Source organism: Phyllostomus discolor, chromosome 8 (genome assembly GCF_004126475.2).
Source record: "Phyllostomus discolor isolate MPI-MPIP mPhyDis1 chromosome 8, mPhyDis1.pri.v3, whole genome shotgun sequence".
In the NCBI taxonomy this organism is placed as follows: Eukaryota; Metazoa; Chordata; class Mammalia; order Chiroptera; family Phyllostomidae; genus Phyllostomus; species Phyllostomus discolor.
In genome coordinates, this window is record NC_040910.2 from 82,121,423 (window position 1) to 82,137,283 (window position 15,861).

The 15,861-nt window shown below is 51.4% G+C and overlaps 2 protein-coding genes across 3 annotated transcripts in view; one reads left to right on the top strand and one right to left on the bottom strand.

The window, feature by feature from the left end:
• Positions 1 to 256: 256 nt before the first annotated feature.
• LOC114503801 (sperm acrosome membrane-associated protein 3-like) lies at positions 257 to 3,343 on the top strand. Its single transcript, XM_028521406.2, has 3 exons — positions 257 to 542; positions 980 to 1,058; positions 3,243 to 3,343. Exons 1-3 carry the CDS (start codon positions 257 to 259, stop codon positions 3,307 to 3,309), a joined length of 432 nt encoding a protein of 143 aa, XP_028377207.2. The 3' UTR covers positions 3,310 to 3,343.
• Positions 3,344 to 12,724: 9,381 nt separating this feature from the next.
• Positions 12,725 to 15,861, bottom strand: part of ASIC2 (acid sensing ion channel subunit 2) — a 924,831-nt gene continuing 921,694 nt past the window's right edge. For both annotated transcript variants that reach the window (XM_028521521.2, XM_028521520.2), the window contains exons 9-10: positions 15,511 to 15,579; positions 12,725 to 13,635 (exon numbers count right to left, since the gene is read on the bottom strand). In XM_028521521.2, coding sequence (XP_028377322.1) covers positions 13,534 to 13,635; positions 15,511 to 15,579 — 171 coding nt within the window. In that variant the 3' untranslated portion in view covers positions 12,725 to 13,533. The remainder of the gene's footprint in view (positions 13,636 to 15,510; positions 15,580 to 15,861) is intronic.

The window sequence follows — 15,861 nt, forward strand, 5'->3', positions numbered from 1 at the left end:
TTCTAGCCCCCCCTGCAGGTCCCACCTGCATATTCCTAATCTTGCCTGGGGAGATTTAGTTGTCCTTAATTCCAGACATGTTTGGGGCTTCACTAAGAGCAGAATAGTGAGCCAGTGGGAGGATTGTGGGGCCCAGGAACAGGAGGCCCGAGGTCCAGGCTTGACTCTTGCTGTTTGGCAGCTGTCTGTAACCCTGAGTAAGTCAGTTTGTCCCTCTGGGCCTCAGTGGATTGGCCTGTCAAATTCAAGGGAGGGCATGTGCGCTGACCTCTCAAAGCAGGTGTTGAGGCTCAAAGGAGCTAACGGGTGGGACCTGCACTTCGAGCTGGGCTGGGTTGGCCTTGATCATGTGACCCACAGGCCTGTGTCTCCACCCTATGCAGGGATCTGTCTAGCTTATTACACAAGTGGCTTCGATACAGAACTTGTGGACCATGAACCTGATGGAAGTACCAACAACGGCATCTTCCAGATCAGCAGCCGGACATGGTGCAGAAATATCGACAGAAGAGGCCCGAATCGGTGCCACGTGTACTGCACCGGTAGGCTGGGCCTGAGCCTGGGGCTGACTGGGGCCAGACCTCTGCACCAGCCTTTGCTTCTTTCCCTTTTTGTTTGCTTCTCTTGCCTTTATCTCTGGGTGGGGACTTCCTTGCATCCTGCTGGTCTTACCAAGGAGAACGGGATGAGGCAAATGATGAGGGTGGATGCTCCATGAATTAGATTTGGGTCCCAGGTAGGAGGCTGTTCTGACCTAAGTGAATGGAGTGGGAATTGCTTCTGGTAAGAGACAAAAGTGATAGAGTGAGACTTGTGCTTCCAGAGGGGCCAGGAGACAGGGCTGGGCTTAGGATAGAAGGGTGTGTGTGTGTGTGTGTGTGTGTGTGTCAGGGCGAGAAACAGACTCACAGACAGATTCTTCATGTATGACCAGCTCTGACCCTGCTCCCTCAATGTGTTTCTCTGCCTCACACCACAGACTTATTGGATTCCAATCTCAAGGACAGTGTTGTCTGTGCCATGAAGATAAGTCAAGAGACCCAGGGTCTGAGCAGCTGGTGAGTAACTGGGCTGGAGCCCCCAAGGGGAGGTGGCCAGGACTGGGGGACAGCAGAGGGAACTCACCTTTTCTGAGTGCCCGCTCTATCCCAGGCACCACTCTGTGCTTCACAGTCTCATCCGCACTCTTTCCAGTGGCAGGAATTTCTACCCCTGAAGAGTTTACAGACAACACCCGGAGTTTCAGGGAGGATAAGCCCGTCACTGGGGGTCGTGGTGCCAGGCTGGGCTCTCCCAGGCTTTGGCTCTGTGGGATGTCTGCCTCCAGGCCCACTCGATCTGCATCTAGCAAACCCTTTTTGTTTGTTTTTTATCTGTGGCATCTTTTGTCCAGCTAACTTTTATGGAAAGCCATGGTGCACAATAGCTGAAATACTAAATCCCCTACTGGAAGCAGGGTGGGCTCTCCGGAGCCTCACCCTGTCAGCCTTCACCTTTCCCGCACCTTTCCCACATGATGGGCAGCCCTCCTCCCTGGCAGCACACTGGGATACACACCAATAAGGCACCAGACTAGACCTCTGGTTCACAGAGGGTCCTCTAGGCAGTGGCCCCATAGCCCCCCAGGCTCTTCTGGTGGGAGTTGCAGTTAGAGTCTGCAGCCTCCTTTACTCTCATCTCTGGAAGCGAGACCACCAGGGGCAGCATGTGGGGATGGTAAGGCACTCCAGGTGGCTGGTGCCACCAGATCCACGGACAGATAGGACAGTGACAAGGCTGGTGAAGTGACCAGAAGGCAGGAGATGTCCTGGGAGGGACTAGAGGCAGGGAGACCAGTGGAGGAGCCTTTGCAGGAGCCTAGGTGAGCCCTGAGGGGTCGGGATGAGGACAGTTCCCCAGGGCATAGACAGCAGAAGGGCTGGGAATGAGGGGCTGTGGGGAGGCCTAGGGACAGGGGCTCTGTGTTCAGGGAGGGAGAGGAGGAGGTGAACATGGCTGTGAATGCAGAGAAGGCCCCAGATGGGCCTCCACAGTGGCCAGAGCTTTGGAGACATGAGGTTTGAGAGCAGTTGAAGCCCTAGGAGCTGCATGTGGAGCAAGGCAGGTGAGGCAGGATGTGGCACATGTGTATCAGATCAGGAAGCGTGAACCTGTCTCAACAGGAATGCAAGGGCTTGAGGCCTTGAGGGTGCCACCCTGGGATGGATAACACTGGGCCTTTTGGATAAATCTAAGAACAACTCTCATTTGCACACTGTAGTGTACTCATGTCACGGATGCCCCCTCCGAGGTGTCCAAGGCTGATAGGAAGTGGTCCCAGAAGGTGGGAACCGTGCAGCTTATCCCCCCACTTGTGTACAGGGAGGACTGCTCTGTGCTGGGTGCTGGGCTTCGGAGATGGCTGAGACCCAAGTGCTTGCCCACAAGGGGCTCACAGTCTAAAGGAAGAGACAGGAACACAGTAGACCACGCTGGTTTGACATGGCAATAGCGGTCCCTTAGGGACACTCCTGGTCATTGGGCCCTTTCACATTGCTATGAGGGATAGCATTAGTTATCAAATTTGGAACCCCTGGAAACTGGGACCAAGGGACCCTAAAACCCCAGGATCTTGCTTATCTTCCTCATGATGCCAGCATGACGCTGGAACAAGTTACAGCCCTGAGTCTGTAAATGATAGTCACCAACAGTTGAAAGACCCAGGAGGACTGGGTGTGGGTTCAGCTCTGTTGTTCACTAGCTGTCACCCTTGGGCAAGTAAATTTGTATCGCAGTCTCAGTTTTTCATGTGGAACACAGGGAACATAGTATCTGCCCCATCTACCTTCCAGGGCTGTGGGGGGTGGGGGTGGGGACAGGGGAGTGGGAGATGGATGTGCCAGGGCGATGTGTAGTGTAAAGGGGGCATGATGTCCGCAGAGGCAGCGCGATGTAGGAAAAGAGCATCAGACTGGGCCCCGGGACTCCAGGCCTTTGCACTGACCGCTGCGTGAACTGGAGCACGTTACTCTGTCACCCCACTGGGAAAATAAGGAGGCTATGTAGACAACTATTGTTGAGGGGTATTCTGTTCCTTTCTAATTTCTGCTAGGTGACACAGTTTCTCTCTCTCCCTTTTTCTTGCTAACCCCTTTGCTCTCCTCACCACTGGTTTAGAGAGCCAGCCCCCTTCCTGCTCTTTTCTGAGCAGGGACTGAAGGCTGCAGCTGACTGGCCTCTCCTCTCCCTCTCTGCATCCTCAGGGAGGCCTGGAGGCACCACTGCCAGGGCCAGGACCTCAGCGACTGGGTGGATGGCTGTGACTTCTAGGTCCTGTCTGGATGGACCAGGCCAGGCCCTGCAGGCAGGGAGATGTGGTTTGGGTCCTGCCCCAGGCATGAAGACAAACCAACTAATAAAGAATTGTTTGACTTAAGTGTGTTTCTCCGCTATCACTGTGTCTTCAGGTGGCTTGTTGGAGCCAGAGCCTCTCAGGGTTTCCTCACCTGTCCACCTGGTAGGGCCTCAGGTAGGCTCCAAAACACCTACCATGGAAGGCGGACCTCTATTCCTGGGGGTGGGGGCAGGGGTGGGGTTCATGACTCCCTTGAGCACACTAGGCAGAGTTTCCTAGATTCTTTACCTGAATGTAGGTTTGCCAGGTTTAGCAAAACAAGCAAACAACAAAAAATAAACAATGATAACAAACACAGGATGCCCGAGTTATATTTAAATTTTGCATACACAACAAATAAATTTTACTCTGGCTGTGTCCCATATTTACATTAAAAATGATTTGTTGTATACCTGAAATCCACCTTTAGCTGGGTGTGCCACATTTTATGTGGCAATCTTCCTGAGTTTGGTGTTTGCACCTCTGACTTGTTTGAGAGGGCTCTTACTTTCTGTGACTCTGGTCTCAGAAGTTGTCCACAGCACCTGTCCCTTTGGCTGGTGACTGCTCACACACTGCCAGCTGTCAAGGGATGCTGCATGGTGACTGGGTACAACCACCGGGGACTTTGGTAGAACTCTCACCCTGCTGTCCCATGTCATCTAGCAGCAGGACATTCAGGTGCACTGATACTGACAGTGGCTATCACATCCCTGGGTAAGGAAGCCACCATTTGCCCTGCTGCCCACTGCTCAGAAGCTGGAGTGTGGGGTGGAAGGCACAGGAGGCTCCCAGGCAGCCAGCAGGCATTCTCCCCCTGCCTCAGTGTGTGGGAAGCTAAGAAGCAGCCGCCCTGGCTCCCACTGATTTGGAGCTCAATGTCCCAGGTCCCTTGGGAGGGACTGAGTGTGAAGAGAAAGGGGGGCAAAGGCCCAGGATCACTGTGGGTGGGGTGGCAAGAGCAGCTGGGAACTGGTGTCCAAGAGGCTGAGCCCTGAGTTCATTGTAGATCCTTCTGGAAAGGCCTGAGAGGACCCTGCAAGTACTGAACTGCTGACTGAGGTATGGCTGGTGACACCTGGGAAGAAGAGGGGCTATGAGGTTGACCACCCCTCCCTGTTCACCTGCCAGCCCCAAATGCCCCTGGTCACACCAGAGGGGTGGCTGAGCATCCACAGTTGGTGAGGCAGGCCAGTTTCCTTCCACTGCTGGTCAGTGTCAGGCCACTCCCATCCCCACTGTGTCCCTCACTGGCTTTTGGTCCTACAGCCCAGTGGAGCTCTTGCCTTGAAGTCAAGGTGATGAGACAATTTGAGGGCTGCTCCCACAATGGACAGTGATAAGGGACCAGCTTCTTTCTGCGTTTGGGGGTTGGAGGGGGGCCAACTACTAATGGATTCATTCTCATCAAGTCATAGGTAGGGAGATGCTCACCTCTCTTTAATAATAAAGCAAACATGTATGCCTGCCATGTGCCATGCCTTATCTAATTTAGACCCTAGAACAATAACTGTGGTGGAGGTACCATTTTTACCCCCATCCTACAGGTGAGGAAACAGGCTCAGAGCAGATGTTTGCACCCAGGGCAGAATAACCCTATGTGTGCTCTTAGTCACCGAGAGGTGGCTGTTTGGGTCACCTGCAGTCTTCTCTCTCACCTGGGCAGAGTCTCTTGACCCACTGTCGCTGTATAATTCATACCCTCTACTTCAACTTCACATTGGGCTTCTGTTGCCTGTGACCCACCTGATGGCTCCACTGAGTGTCATTGGCCCAGGAGCAGGTGGAATGAGGTCTCTGGAATCACAGGGAGAGTTGCCAAAAGGACTTGGAGGCTTTGGGCTGCCATGATATCCTCAGAGCCCCTCTAGTGGTGCTGGGCAGGGGTCAAGCCTGGACCAGACATCCTGGGGACCTGGGCTGGGTGGTGGACCAGGAGCAGGTGGGGATGGAAGCCGTGTATCCAGGGAGTGTGCCCTGGATGCTGGGGTGAGCTGAGTGTGCTCTAAGGTGGGTTGAGCTGGATATTGTCTGTTGCCCACCAATCACTTGGTGCTGGGCCTCTTTAATTTGGATGTAATTCCATTTGAAAGGAAACCATGATGTCTGAATTACACTAAAGGCAAATGGCCCATAATTGTGATATTAGGCAAGTGAGCCATTTCCTTAGAGTCATGGTGTGGAGAGAAGATTCAAGGAGGCTGGCGTCACTTACAGCCATTACCAGGAGGGTTTTTTAAAAAACAAAAATAAAAACAAAAGGCATTGTTGTGGTTCTGGTCAGAAATGAGTGAGATGTCAACAATGGTTCAAGCCTAGGGCTCAGCAGCAGCCAGAGGACTTCCTGTGTGCATTTCCTAGTGCCGTGGGCTCAGTGGTGTCTCATTCCTTAGGAACAGGGATGTTTGCAAAGTGAGGCTGCACTTAACTTTCTCCATCTGGTGGTCTCCTCAGCCCTCCAACTCACCACATGCATGAGATAATTTTGTGAAACCACAGCTCCCAGGTTCTCTGTTCATGTCCAGCTTCTGCTCATTCATTCATTTTGCTGTGTGAGGACTCACTAATGCACAAACTGCAGCTGGTGCCAACAGTTCAAAAAATCATGTGAGTAAAAACTCAGAATTGGTCAAATCCTGCCTGTCCTTCCCCTCCCTCCTGTAAGTGGGAATATGGCAGAGTCACTATGTCATGCTAGCAGAAGCAACCTGGCTGCTCCTGTGGTGCTGTGGCAGGTTCTCCTGGAGGAGAGTGAATACTTTCGGTGTCAGGGCAGCTCTCCCAGCATCCATGCACCCCTTGGGGCCCTCAGACAGGCTCTGTGGCTCCACGACCCTCCTCAAATTGTGTACAATTTTATGTCTATGTATGTAACCATGTGCATTGTTTTCTGAGGGGGAAAGTTCATAGTTGTCATCTTATTTTTAATCCAAATGGGTGATCTGAACAAGGTCAAGAATAATGTTTTATAGGAAGAAAAAGGAAAAGAAGAAAAGATAGAAAGTATATATCTTAATGTATCTGATGTCATAATAACTCTGAAAACTAAGCACCATCATGTTCATCATATACATGGGAAACAGAGATTTCTAAGGAGCCAATCAAATATTTGCTCAGAGACCTGACACCCTTCTCAACATAGACTCATAGACTATTAGTGTTGGGATGCACCAAAGAGATTTTCTGTCCATTTCCCACCTCCTCATCTTTTATAGAGGAGGAAACTTAGGCCCAGAGGAATGGACTAAATTATCCCAAGTTTTATGGTCAATTTACAACTGAAATGTGTTAGAAATACAGTTTTTGACTCTGTCCCAAACCTTTGCCAACCCATTGCTCCTGCAAAGCCTGTGAGTGTAGGTCTCACTGAATGCTAAGTTGCATTAGTAAGAGACTCTCCTCCTCTCCCCTGTTCTCAGCCTAGGTGGTTTCCATTGACCTGTTTTAGGGTCCCCAGTGACCTCATGGCCCCAAACACACTCAACCTCCTGGCCTTCAGAAAATACAAATGCAGGCACAAACTGATTCTATGTGCCAGGAATCTCCAATCAGCAGGGAGAAGCCATTGGCCAAATAAGTCAACCCTTGGCTTGGGAAGTATCTTCTTAGACACTTGGAGATCAGAGGAAGGAACTTGGAGGACTTTAGCTGTTTACACCCCTCAGCGTGGGGACATGGCCCTTTATCCTTTGGCACCTGTCTCTCACAGGTCATTTTGGACACTCCTTTTTGACACCTATGCTTTCGCCCCTGGATCTCTGTGCAGCCCCTGAACAGTGCCTTGTCTATGATCCCTGTCCCCCAGGCTTTGCATATTCTGCTCTCTTACTCTCCTTCCACAAAACTTTGATTCCTCTTTCCTAGTCATCTCTTTACCTGTCAGTGTTCCCTGCTCAGGAGATCAATTCCTTGAGGGCAGCTGCCCAGCACATAATAGGTAAATGATCAATAGGAGTAGAATGAATGGCCAACCTATGTTCTTCCTGTATCTCCCCTTCCTTCATGGCCCTGCTGCCTTCCCAGGTATGCCTGGAAGCTTGATCTGTGTGGCTTCGAGTCTGCCTGGCTGTGCCTGGATCTGAGCTGGTGACACACCCCCGGCAGAGGCAAATCCCTGGCCTCTTGGGCCTCCCTTGCTTCCCTGTAACAGTGGAGCATGTTCATGGGCACTTTCTGGAGGCCCTTACCTCTGCCCTGAGTTCTGTTCTCAGAATTGAAAAAAAATCTCTACACTTGTGGATGAAGAGCTCCCAGGTTTGTCTCTGAGCTCAGGCAGATGGAGGTGAGCTTTACCTGAGAGAAGAGCTACCCACCTAGGGCATACCTATGGGCCAGGCTTATCTCTGACTTCCTTTTTCGCAGCTCACCAACCACCTTTTGCTAGACATCTGGTGGGGACCCTTTCTCTCTAGGTGTGCTCATGGTGAAGACTCTTACAAAAATAGCTGCAAGCTGGAAAGGGGAAAATAAAAAAAAAAACTCTGGCCTCTCTCTGCCAAAATAACAAAGCAATGGCATGTGAGCAGTCAGCTTCATCTTGGGCTGACTACTCACAGAAATGCTTAGTCTTTTCTCTCTTCCTAACTGTGGCAGACTCCATGTGCCATTATTTTATTGATTGATTGATTGATTGATCGATCTCACCCTTTGAGGTCACTGATAATCCAACCTATGGTTTGGGCTTGTGATTGATCCAGATCCCTGGCCTTGCTGTCATCATTTGGGTCAGTCTCAAAAATGTGACATATCCCCATGTCTCCTCCATCTATCATCCTCTCCAGATCTCCACTAAGGAAATAATCAGACACGTGGTTATTTGTTTGAAATGAAGGTAAGAACCCCTCCCCCCTCTCCCAGGAGTTTAGGAGACAACTATGTCTTTGGTTAAATCCAATCAATAATAATCAATAGCTGGCTATTGATTTGCTCTCCCGAATTTCCTGCCTTTTCCCCTTTTGAACAGGTTAAGTTTGTAGACCTGTTCCAACATGAACAAAGCCAGAATCCCCCAGTTGGAAAGAGCCCATGCATATGTGAGTCCAGAAGCAATTCAAACCCGTTAGAGTAGTCTTTGCTCTATCTCAGAGTGATCTGATGTTGGTTGGTTGTTTTTGAAGAGGAAGCCAGAAATCCAATGAAGCAGTTTGAATTGCAACTTAATCTATAGATTTTAAAAAATGTTTGAAACTCGAAAGAGGACTTCCGGCCAAAATGGAGCATAGGTAGACACACTGTGCCTCCTCATACAACCAAAAGAAAGACAACAACAAATTTAAAAACAAAAAACAACCAGAAATACCAGAAAATTGAACTGTATGGAAGTCTGACAACCAAGGAGTTAAAGAAGAAATATTCATCCAGATCAGTAAGAGTGGTAGAGACAGGCAGCCAGCTGGAGAGGACTCGCAGTAGGGCAATAGCTGGAGAACTGGGTGAGACAGCGTCTGGTGGACAGGGTAGTCCCACATTTGCGTGCGGATAAACCAGAGAAAAAACTGGGGAGTGAGGCAGACCGTGCAACCCAGGATTCCAGTTCAGGGAAATAAAGCCTTAAAGCCTCTGACTGAAAACACCTGTGGGGGTTGAGGCGGCAGCAGGAGAAACTCCCAGCCTCACAGGAGAGTTCATTAGGGAGACCCACAAGGTCCTAGAATGTACACAAACCCACTCACCTGGGAATCAGCACCAGAAGGGTCCAATTTGATTGTGGGTGGCCGGGGAAGTGACTGAAAACCGGCAGAGAGCTAAACGAGTGGCATTGTTCCCTCTCAGACCACTCCCCCACATACAGAATCACAACACAGGTATGTGGTTGGCCTGCCCTGGTGAACACCTAAGGCTCCTCCCCTTACTACGTAACAGGCGTGCCAAGACCAAAAAAAAAAAATGGCCCAAATGAAAGAACAGATCAAATCTCCCCCCAAAATAAAAAAATATAACTAAGAAAGAAGAGATAGACAACCTATCAGATGCAAAGTTCAAAACACTGGTTATCAGGATGCTCCAGGAACTCACTGGGTACTTCAACAGCATAAAAAAGACCCAGGAAGCAATGAAGGTTGCATTACATGAAATAAAGAAAAATCTACAGGGAACAACAGTGATGGGAAGGAAACCAGGACTCAAATCAACGGTTTGGAGCAGAAGGAAGAAATAAACATGCAACCAGAACAGAATGAAGAAAAAAGAATTAAAAAAAAATGAGGAGAGGCTTAGGAACCTCCAGGACATCTATAAGCATTCCAATATCCAAATCATAGGGGTGCCAGAAGGTGAAGAGGAAGAGCAAGATGTGGAAAACGTATTTGAAAAAATAATGAAGGAGAACTTCCCCAATCTGGCAAAGGAAATAGACTTTCAGGAAGTCCAGGAAGCTCAGAGAGTCCCAAAGAATTTGGACCTAAGGAGGAACACACTAAGGCACATCATAATTACATTACCCAAGATTAAAGAAGGAGAGAATCTTAAAATCAGCAAGAGAAAAGGAGGCAGTTACCTTAAAAGGAGTTCCCATCAGACTATCAGCTGATTTCTCAAAAGAAATCTTACAGGCAAGAAGGGGCTGGAAAGAAGTATTCAAAGTCATGAAAGGCAAGGACCCACATGAGAGATTACTCTATCTGGCAAAGCTATCATTTATAATAGAAGGACAGATAAAGTGCTTCCCAGATAAGGTCAAGTTAAAGGAGTTCATTATCGCCCAACCCTTATGATATGAACTGTTAAAGGGACTTATCTAAGAAAAAGAAGATAAAAAATATGAACAGTAAAATGGCAACGAACTCATAGCTATTAACAACCAAATCTAAAAAACAAAAAACAAAAACAAACTAAGAAAACAATTAGAACAGGAACAGAATCACAGAAATGGAGAACATATGGAGGGTTATCGGTGGGGGAGTGGGAGAGGGAGAGAAGGTGAAAAGGAGCAGAGAATAAGTAGCATAAATGGTAGGTAGAAAATAGACAGGGGGAGGTTAAGAATAGTTGAGGAAATGTAGAAGCCAAAGAACTTATATGTGCAACCCATGGACTTGAACTAAAGGGGGGGATATGGGTGGGAGAGGGTGTACAGGGAAGAGGGGAATAAGGGGGGGGAATGGGACAATGGTAATAGCATAATCAATAAAATATATTAAAAATGTATGAAACTCCTAAATTGGAACAAGGCAGAGCACCCAATAGTCTCCAAACTCACTGAATAGACATTTCATTTGGTCCCTGTCCATGATGGGAGCCCCTGAGGACACTCCCTGCTCTTTCCAGCCAGGTGTCATGAGAAGTGAGTTTGTCTCAGGAGACAGATTTCTGGGCTCTGGCAAAGTCTGGAAAAATTATTGCTGTCAGTCCTTTTCTCTTTAAGTGGATTTACAAGTGGAATTGCAAGCTGGGGAGCATGGGGATATACCTTGGCACTGCCACTAACTTGCTGGGTGACCCTAGGCAAGTCTCTTTTCTCCCCTTCTGGGGCTGCCCATTTGGAAAATGAGAACAGTAGGCTAGAGGATCCAAAGAGCCTGTGGTCAGAGAATAATGGTCCCCAAAGATGTCCACACCCTAATTCTGGAACCCGTGAATGTTACCTCACCTGGTAAAATAGGCTTTGAAGATGTGATGAAGTTAATAATCTTCAGATGCCCTGGATTATTGGGTGGGCACAGTCTAATCACAAGGCCCTTGACAAATGGAAGAGGAAAGCAGGAGAGGACCTGAGTTAGAGGGATATATGACTACAGGACATTGTTACATGATATGAGAGGGATTCGACCTGCCATTACTGGCTTTGACCAAAGTGGAAGAAGCCATGAGCTGAGGAAGGTGGGTGGCCTCTAGAGCTTGTAAAGGGGAGGAAAGGATGCCTCCCTTAGAGCTTTTGGGAGGAACCCAGCCCTCCTGACTCATTGACATTAGCCCAGGGAGACTGGTGCCAGATGTCTGACCTCCAGTACTCTAAGATAACATATAAGTAGATGTGTTGTTTTAAGCCAGTAAATTTGTCATAATTTGTTATGGAGGTAATAGGAAATGAGAACAGGGTTCCTTCCTGCAACATCACATTGTTTTTAAGAATTTGAACCCAGATTTGCCAACAGGCATGGGCAACCTCAGCTGAGAGGAGACATCACAGGGACTTTGGTCCCAGCTGCCTCCTGGTTGTCCCTGGTGTTGCCACCTCCCAGCCATCGATTGTACATGAGTGTGGCTGGTTTGACTTGTCCCACTGGGCAGTGGAGGAGTGCTGTCATAGCACCCTCAGTCTGAAGGGACTTCCAGAGGTCATCTGTGAAGACATAGGTAAGGCATTGTATTATCTTCATTCTCACACTGAAGGAACTGAGCCCAGAAAGGTGTAGGGTCTCATCCATTGCCAGGCAGCTCCTGAGAGAAGGCATGGGACTGGGCTCCTAACTCCCAATGTGGCTCTTTTCAATCAGTCACATTGAGGATATACCTCTCCCTTGTTTTAGTGGGTTAGGCAGGAGAGAGAGAGAGAGAGAGAGACAGAGAGAGAGAGACAGAGAGAGACAGAGAGAGAGATTGGAAGGCAGAGCAGGGCTCAGAACCTCAGACCTTTGGTCTAGCCAGTGCCTTTGTGCATCTGTGCACAACCGGAAGGCACAAATCACAAGTGACCTGTCTTCCTGGCTTTGGGGGGGAGACTCTGAGTTGGGAGCAATTGGGGGGAAAATCTGTCCCTATGGAATTAGCATGGTACCTTGAGGACATCTGTCTGATTCTGCCTGAACAGCAAGCTCTCTTTTGCCACAGAGGGGCTTGAAAGAGCAGCTCCCTCCACTCAAAGGCACCTCCCACTTCCTTTCCCATCTGGACATCTTCTCAGGTGTCATGGGGAGCAAGGCAGAATGCAAATGTGACCTCTGCAGGGACAAGGAGGTCTGTTTGACAGGGTGAAGGTGGGAGGTGCAGAGGGTGCTGAAGCTCTGGTGTGTGGAAGGGAGGCCATGCGGGGGCCTGTGTCCAGCCCAAGTTCACTGAAGGGGTCAGGAGGAGTCAGGACAGAGATGGAAGAGCAGAGGGGTGTGAAGGTGTCCTTTATGCTTTTCAGGTCTGGGCAGGTCTCTATCTCCCCATTTTCAGGCCACAGTCCAGGCAGTGTCATTAGGACGGTGGGCTGCAACCTGTCAATGGGTCATGAAGTCATTTACAAGGCTGCGATCAATGGTTTATACAGATTGAGAACAGACTACAGCGTGTGCACATTTTGTAAAGGTAAGTGTTGTTGCATAAAACTTTGTATAATCTTGGTTTTTTGACTTGGGAGGTCTGGCTCTTTCTGAAGCCCTCGGGGAGAGAGGTGTGCAGGTGGGGGAAGGCAGAGCACCCAGCCGCTTCCACAAGACCAGCTTTTAATGTGACCATGAGTGGAAGCACGAATAAATAAATGCCGGGGAGATGGAAAAACCAACCAAACCTCAGAACATCAAACCCAAACATCAGGAAACGAAACAGATCTCTGACAGACAATAAAAGCCCCCCAAGGAAACAGAGTCGGACTGTACAAGCCGTGTCACAGGGAGGCAGGACGATGTGGGCACCGTGGGTGAGTGCTGGAGCCACCCAGGCCACCGTGGGCGCTGGGATGGGAGAGGGTGGCCCCAGGCACCCCATGGGCCAGCTCGGGGGGCGAAGGGCTGTGTGGGCAGGTTGAGAACCTTCACAAACTACACAAGGACCGGACGTAGTCGACAGTTCTGCGGTCTCCCCCTCGACTGTGCGGTTGTGATTCCAGCGAGGTCTCTTGGTGACTCTGGGGCTGGGACCCGGCCCCGCCGCACAGCTGCAGAGTGGCCGCAGGAAACCACACGGAGGACTGTCTTGTATAGAGGCAGACGTGGAGGTGGCGCCGTGAGAAGTCTGAGCATGCAAGTGCTTTATACATCTGGCAGTGAGATGTGATGGCAGGTTGGTTCGTGGACAGTTCCAGAGTGTGACTCATTTCTCCTACGAGGGACGCACGGCGGGGCCCGAGGACGTGTCGTGTCAGACATGGCCATAGCGAGGTTTTGGCAGAGAGTTTGCTACGTGTGCATAGGGGCTCTTGCTTCTTTCTGTCATTGGGGGCCATCCCGCCCACGGTCTCCTGTCCCGGGTCTTGGGCCTCAAGGTCTGTCTGTGGGGCGCCGGCGGTCCGAGGGCTGTCAGCAGGCAATCTCCTCCAGGGTCCCCAAGGCCGTCTGCAGGGGCACGTTCACAGTGTGGCTGATGGTTTCGGAGTGGTTTGGCATCGTCTCACAAGTGCTCTGGAGCGGAGAGGAAGGTGGGCGTTTCTATTAGAAAATTCATCAGGTGTCCCTGGCAGCCACGAGGACCCTGCTCCTCTCCTGTGGGCTCCCCCAGGGCACTGCTGCGCCTGCCTCAGATGCCCCATGCACCGGTTTGCCATCTCGGGCCTAAGGTTGAATGGGCCTCCTGCCTTCAGAATCCTCACCATTGCCCACCTAGGTGCCCCCCACCCCAGGCGGGAGAGGGCTCTCTGGTGATGGGGTTTAGCAGCTGGCTTGACCTGCTCTCCCAGAGGTCTCCTGATATACCACCAGAAGCTACATCTGAGCAATGTCTAGCTTTGGGGCCAGATAGCCCATCCTACCCTTGCCCTCGGGGAGGCCCCCTTTGGGACCTACCTGGGGTGAGGGAGGGGCAGCCTGTGGCTAGGTCTGGGGCAGGGGGTGCCCATTGCTGAGACCAAGCTGCAAGGGCAGGGGCCTCTGGCAGTCAGAACCAGAGCTGGTCACAGCTGCCCAAAGGACCTCTGGGGTTAGGCTGGCCACAGGGAAACATCATCCTGGGTCTCTGAGCAGGGCGTGGCCGAGATGGCTGTGACTCTTCAAGGAGGTTCCCAGGCTGTCCTGGGCTGCTGCAGCGGGGAGGCTGGGAGGGATGGGAATGGAGAGACTTGCTGGGAGGCCGTGCCAAGAATGTGGAGAGATTTGATGAGGACAATACTGGGGGAGGGGGCAGGAGTGGAGGGGGAGCCTATGACTGAGACTTTCTGAAGGCAGGAGAGACGGTGGGGTTGGGGAAGGAGCCTGCACTTGCTGAGCCCGAACTGTAAACTAGGCAACGCTGATTGCTTTACAGGCAGGTCTCACTGCATCTGAATATCACCCCTCACTGTGATGAGGCAGGTGCTCAGGGAGACAGTGCTTGTCCCCAGGCACACAGCTAAGAAGGGGGGACCTGGCATCCAGGCGTCAGCTCAGTGCACAGCCTGGGCCCCTCCCACGCTGCCCCTTCTCGACAGCAGCAGCCTCTGCTCACACGGAGGCTGCGGGAGCCTGAGAGAATGAATCAGTGTGAGATGTCAGGCTGGGGCGATGGGAAGGGCAGTGGTGTCTGGAGCAGGACTGGGAGCTGGGGACACCTGCACCAGACAGCCGAGGCCGGAGCCCAGGAGCGATCGAGTCTGGGGAGGAGATGGACAGTAGTGTGAAGGCTGCCCCTCCGGCTCCAGGAGAGCAAGGTAGAGCAGAACAGCGGTTAGGGGAGCTCTGTGTCCAGTTCTGATGTCACCAGTGCCCTTGGCCTCTGGACCCCAACTGCCTCAAATACAAACTAGAGATAAAAATAGACCTCTTCCTCGGGTGACCGCACACTGAAACGACCTGGCACTCTTGAGGCACGTGGCGCGCCTCTGACCACGTGCAGGGGTGCGGTGGCAGTCGGTGGTTATGGGGGTTTTGCTGCTCCAGGCTTCGCAGGGCCCCACCCCCTGTGTCCCCCTCAGATGGAGTAGAGCACCAGCAACCTTTCTGCGCACAGTTTGACACCCCAGGGAATAAAGACTCAGATCTACACAGAGCGTCTCTGGTTCTCCCATAGCCATAAACTGGGAGTAGCCTCCTGGCCCGGGAGAAGCTGGACCGGGCCAAGCAGGACCAGTCCTTGGAAGCATCTCCTGGTATCCACTGCATCCATACCTTACTGTCAGGCCTTGGGACCAGTCTCAGAGAGAGGCCCAGTGTTAAGTTTTGGGTCTGGGAACCGACAGGGTGTCACAGCCACCGGAAGGTGGGCGCCGAGGCACGCCCCTCCTGCTCTGGCCCCAGTGTCTGGTTTCCTGTCGCCTGTACAAACCAGAGGGGCAAATTGACCTACAGCCCACAAGCTGCTCTTACCACGTTCTCGTCGTGGCTCCCCTCATCCTCCTCTTTGCCAAGCAGGTCTAATAGCTTCTCTTTGATCAGCTGCAAGAAAGGCAGGAAGGGAGGGGTCAGGCTGAGGGGATGGTGCAAAGGTAGAGACCCCCCCCCCCACCACTCTGCCATCTGGCTCGGCTGGGGAACCACAGCAGCCACAGTGGCCTCGGCTGTGGCTGGACAAACTGCGGCAGGGGCCCTGACTGGCAGCCAGCTGTGGTAGCCCCTGCCAGATCTTTGGGCTGCACTGGGATTTTGATGCAAGAGCTAGGGCTTGGAGGCAGTCACAGGAGAGGCCTGTCTCACAGTGTGGACTGCCTGCCCTGGTGG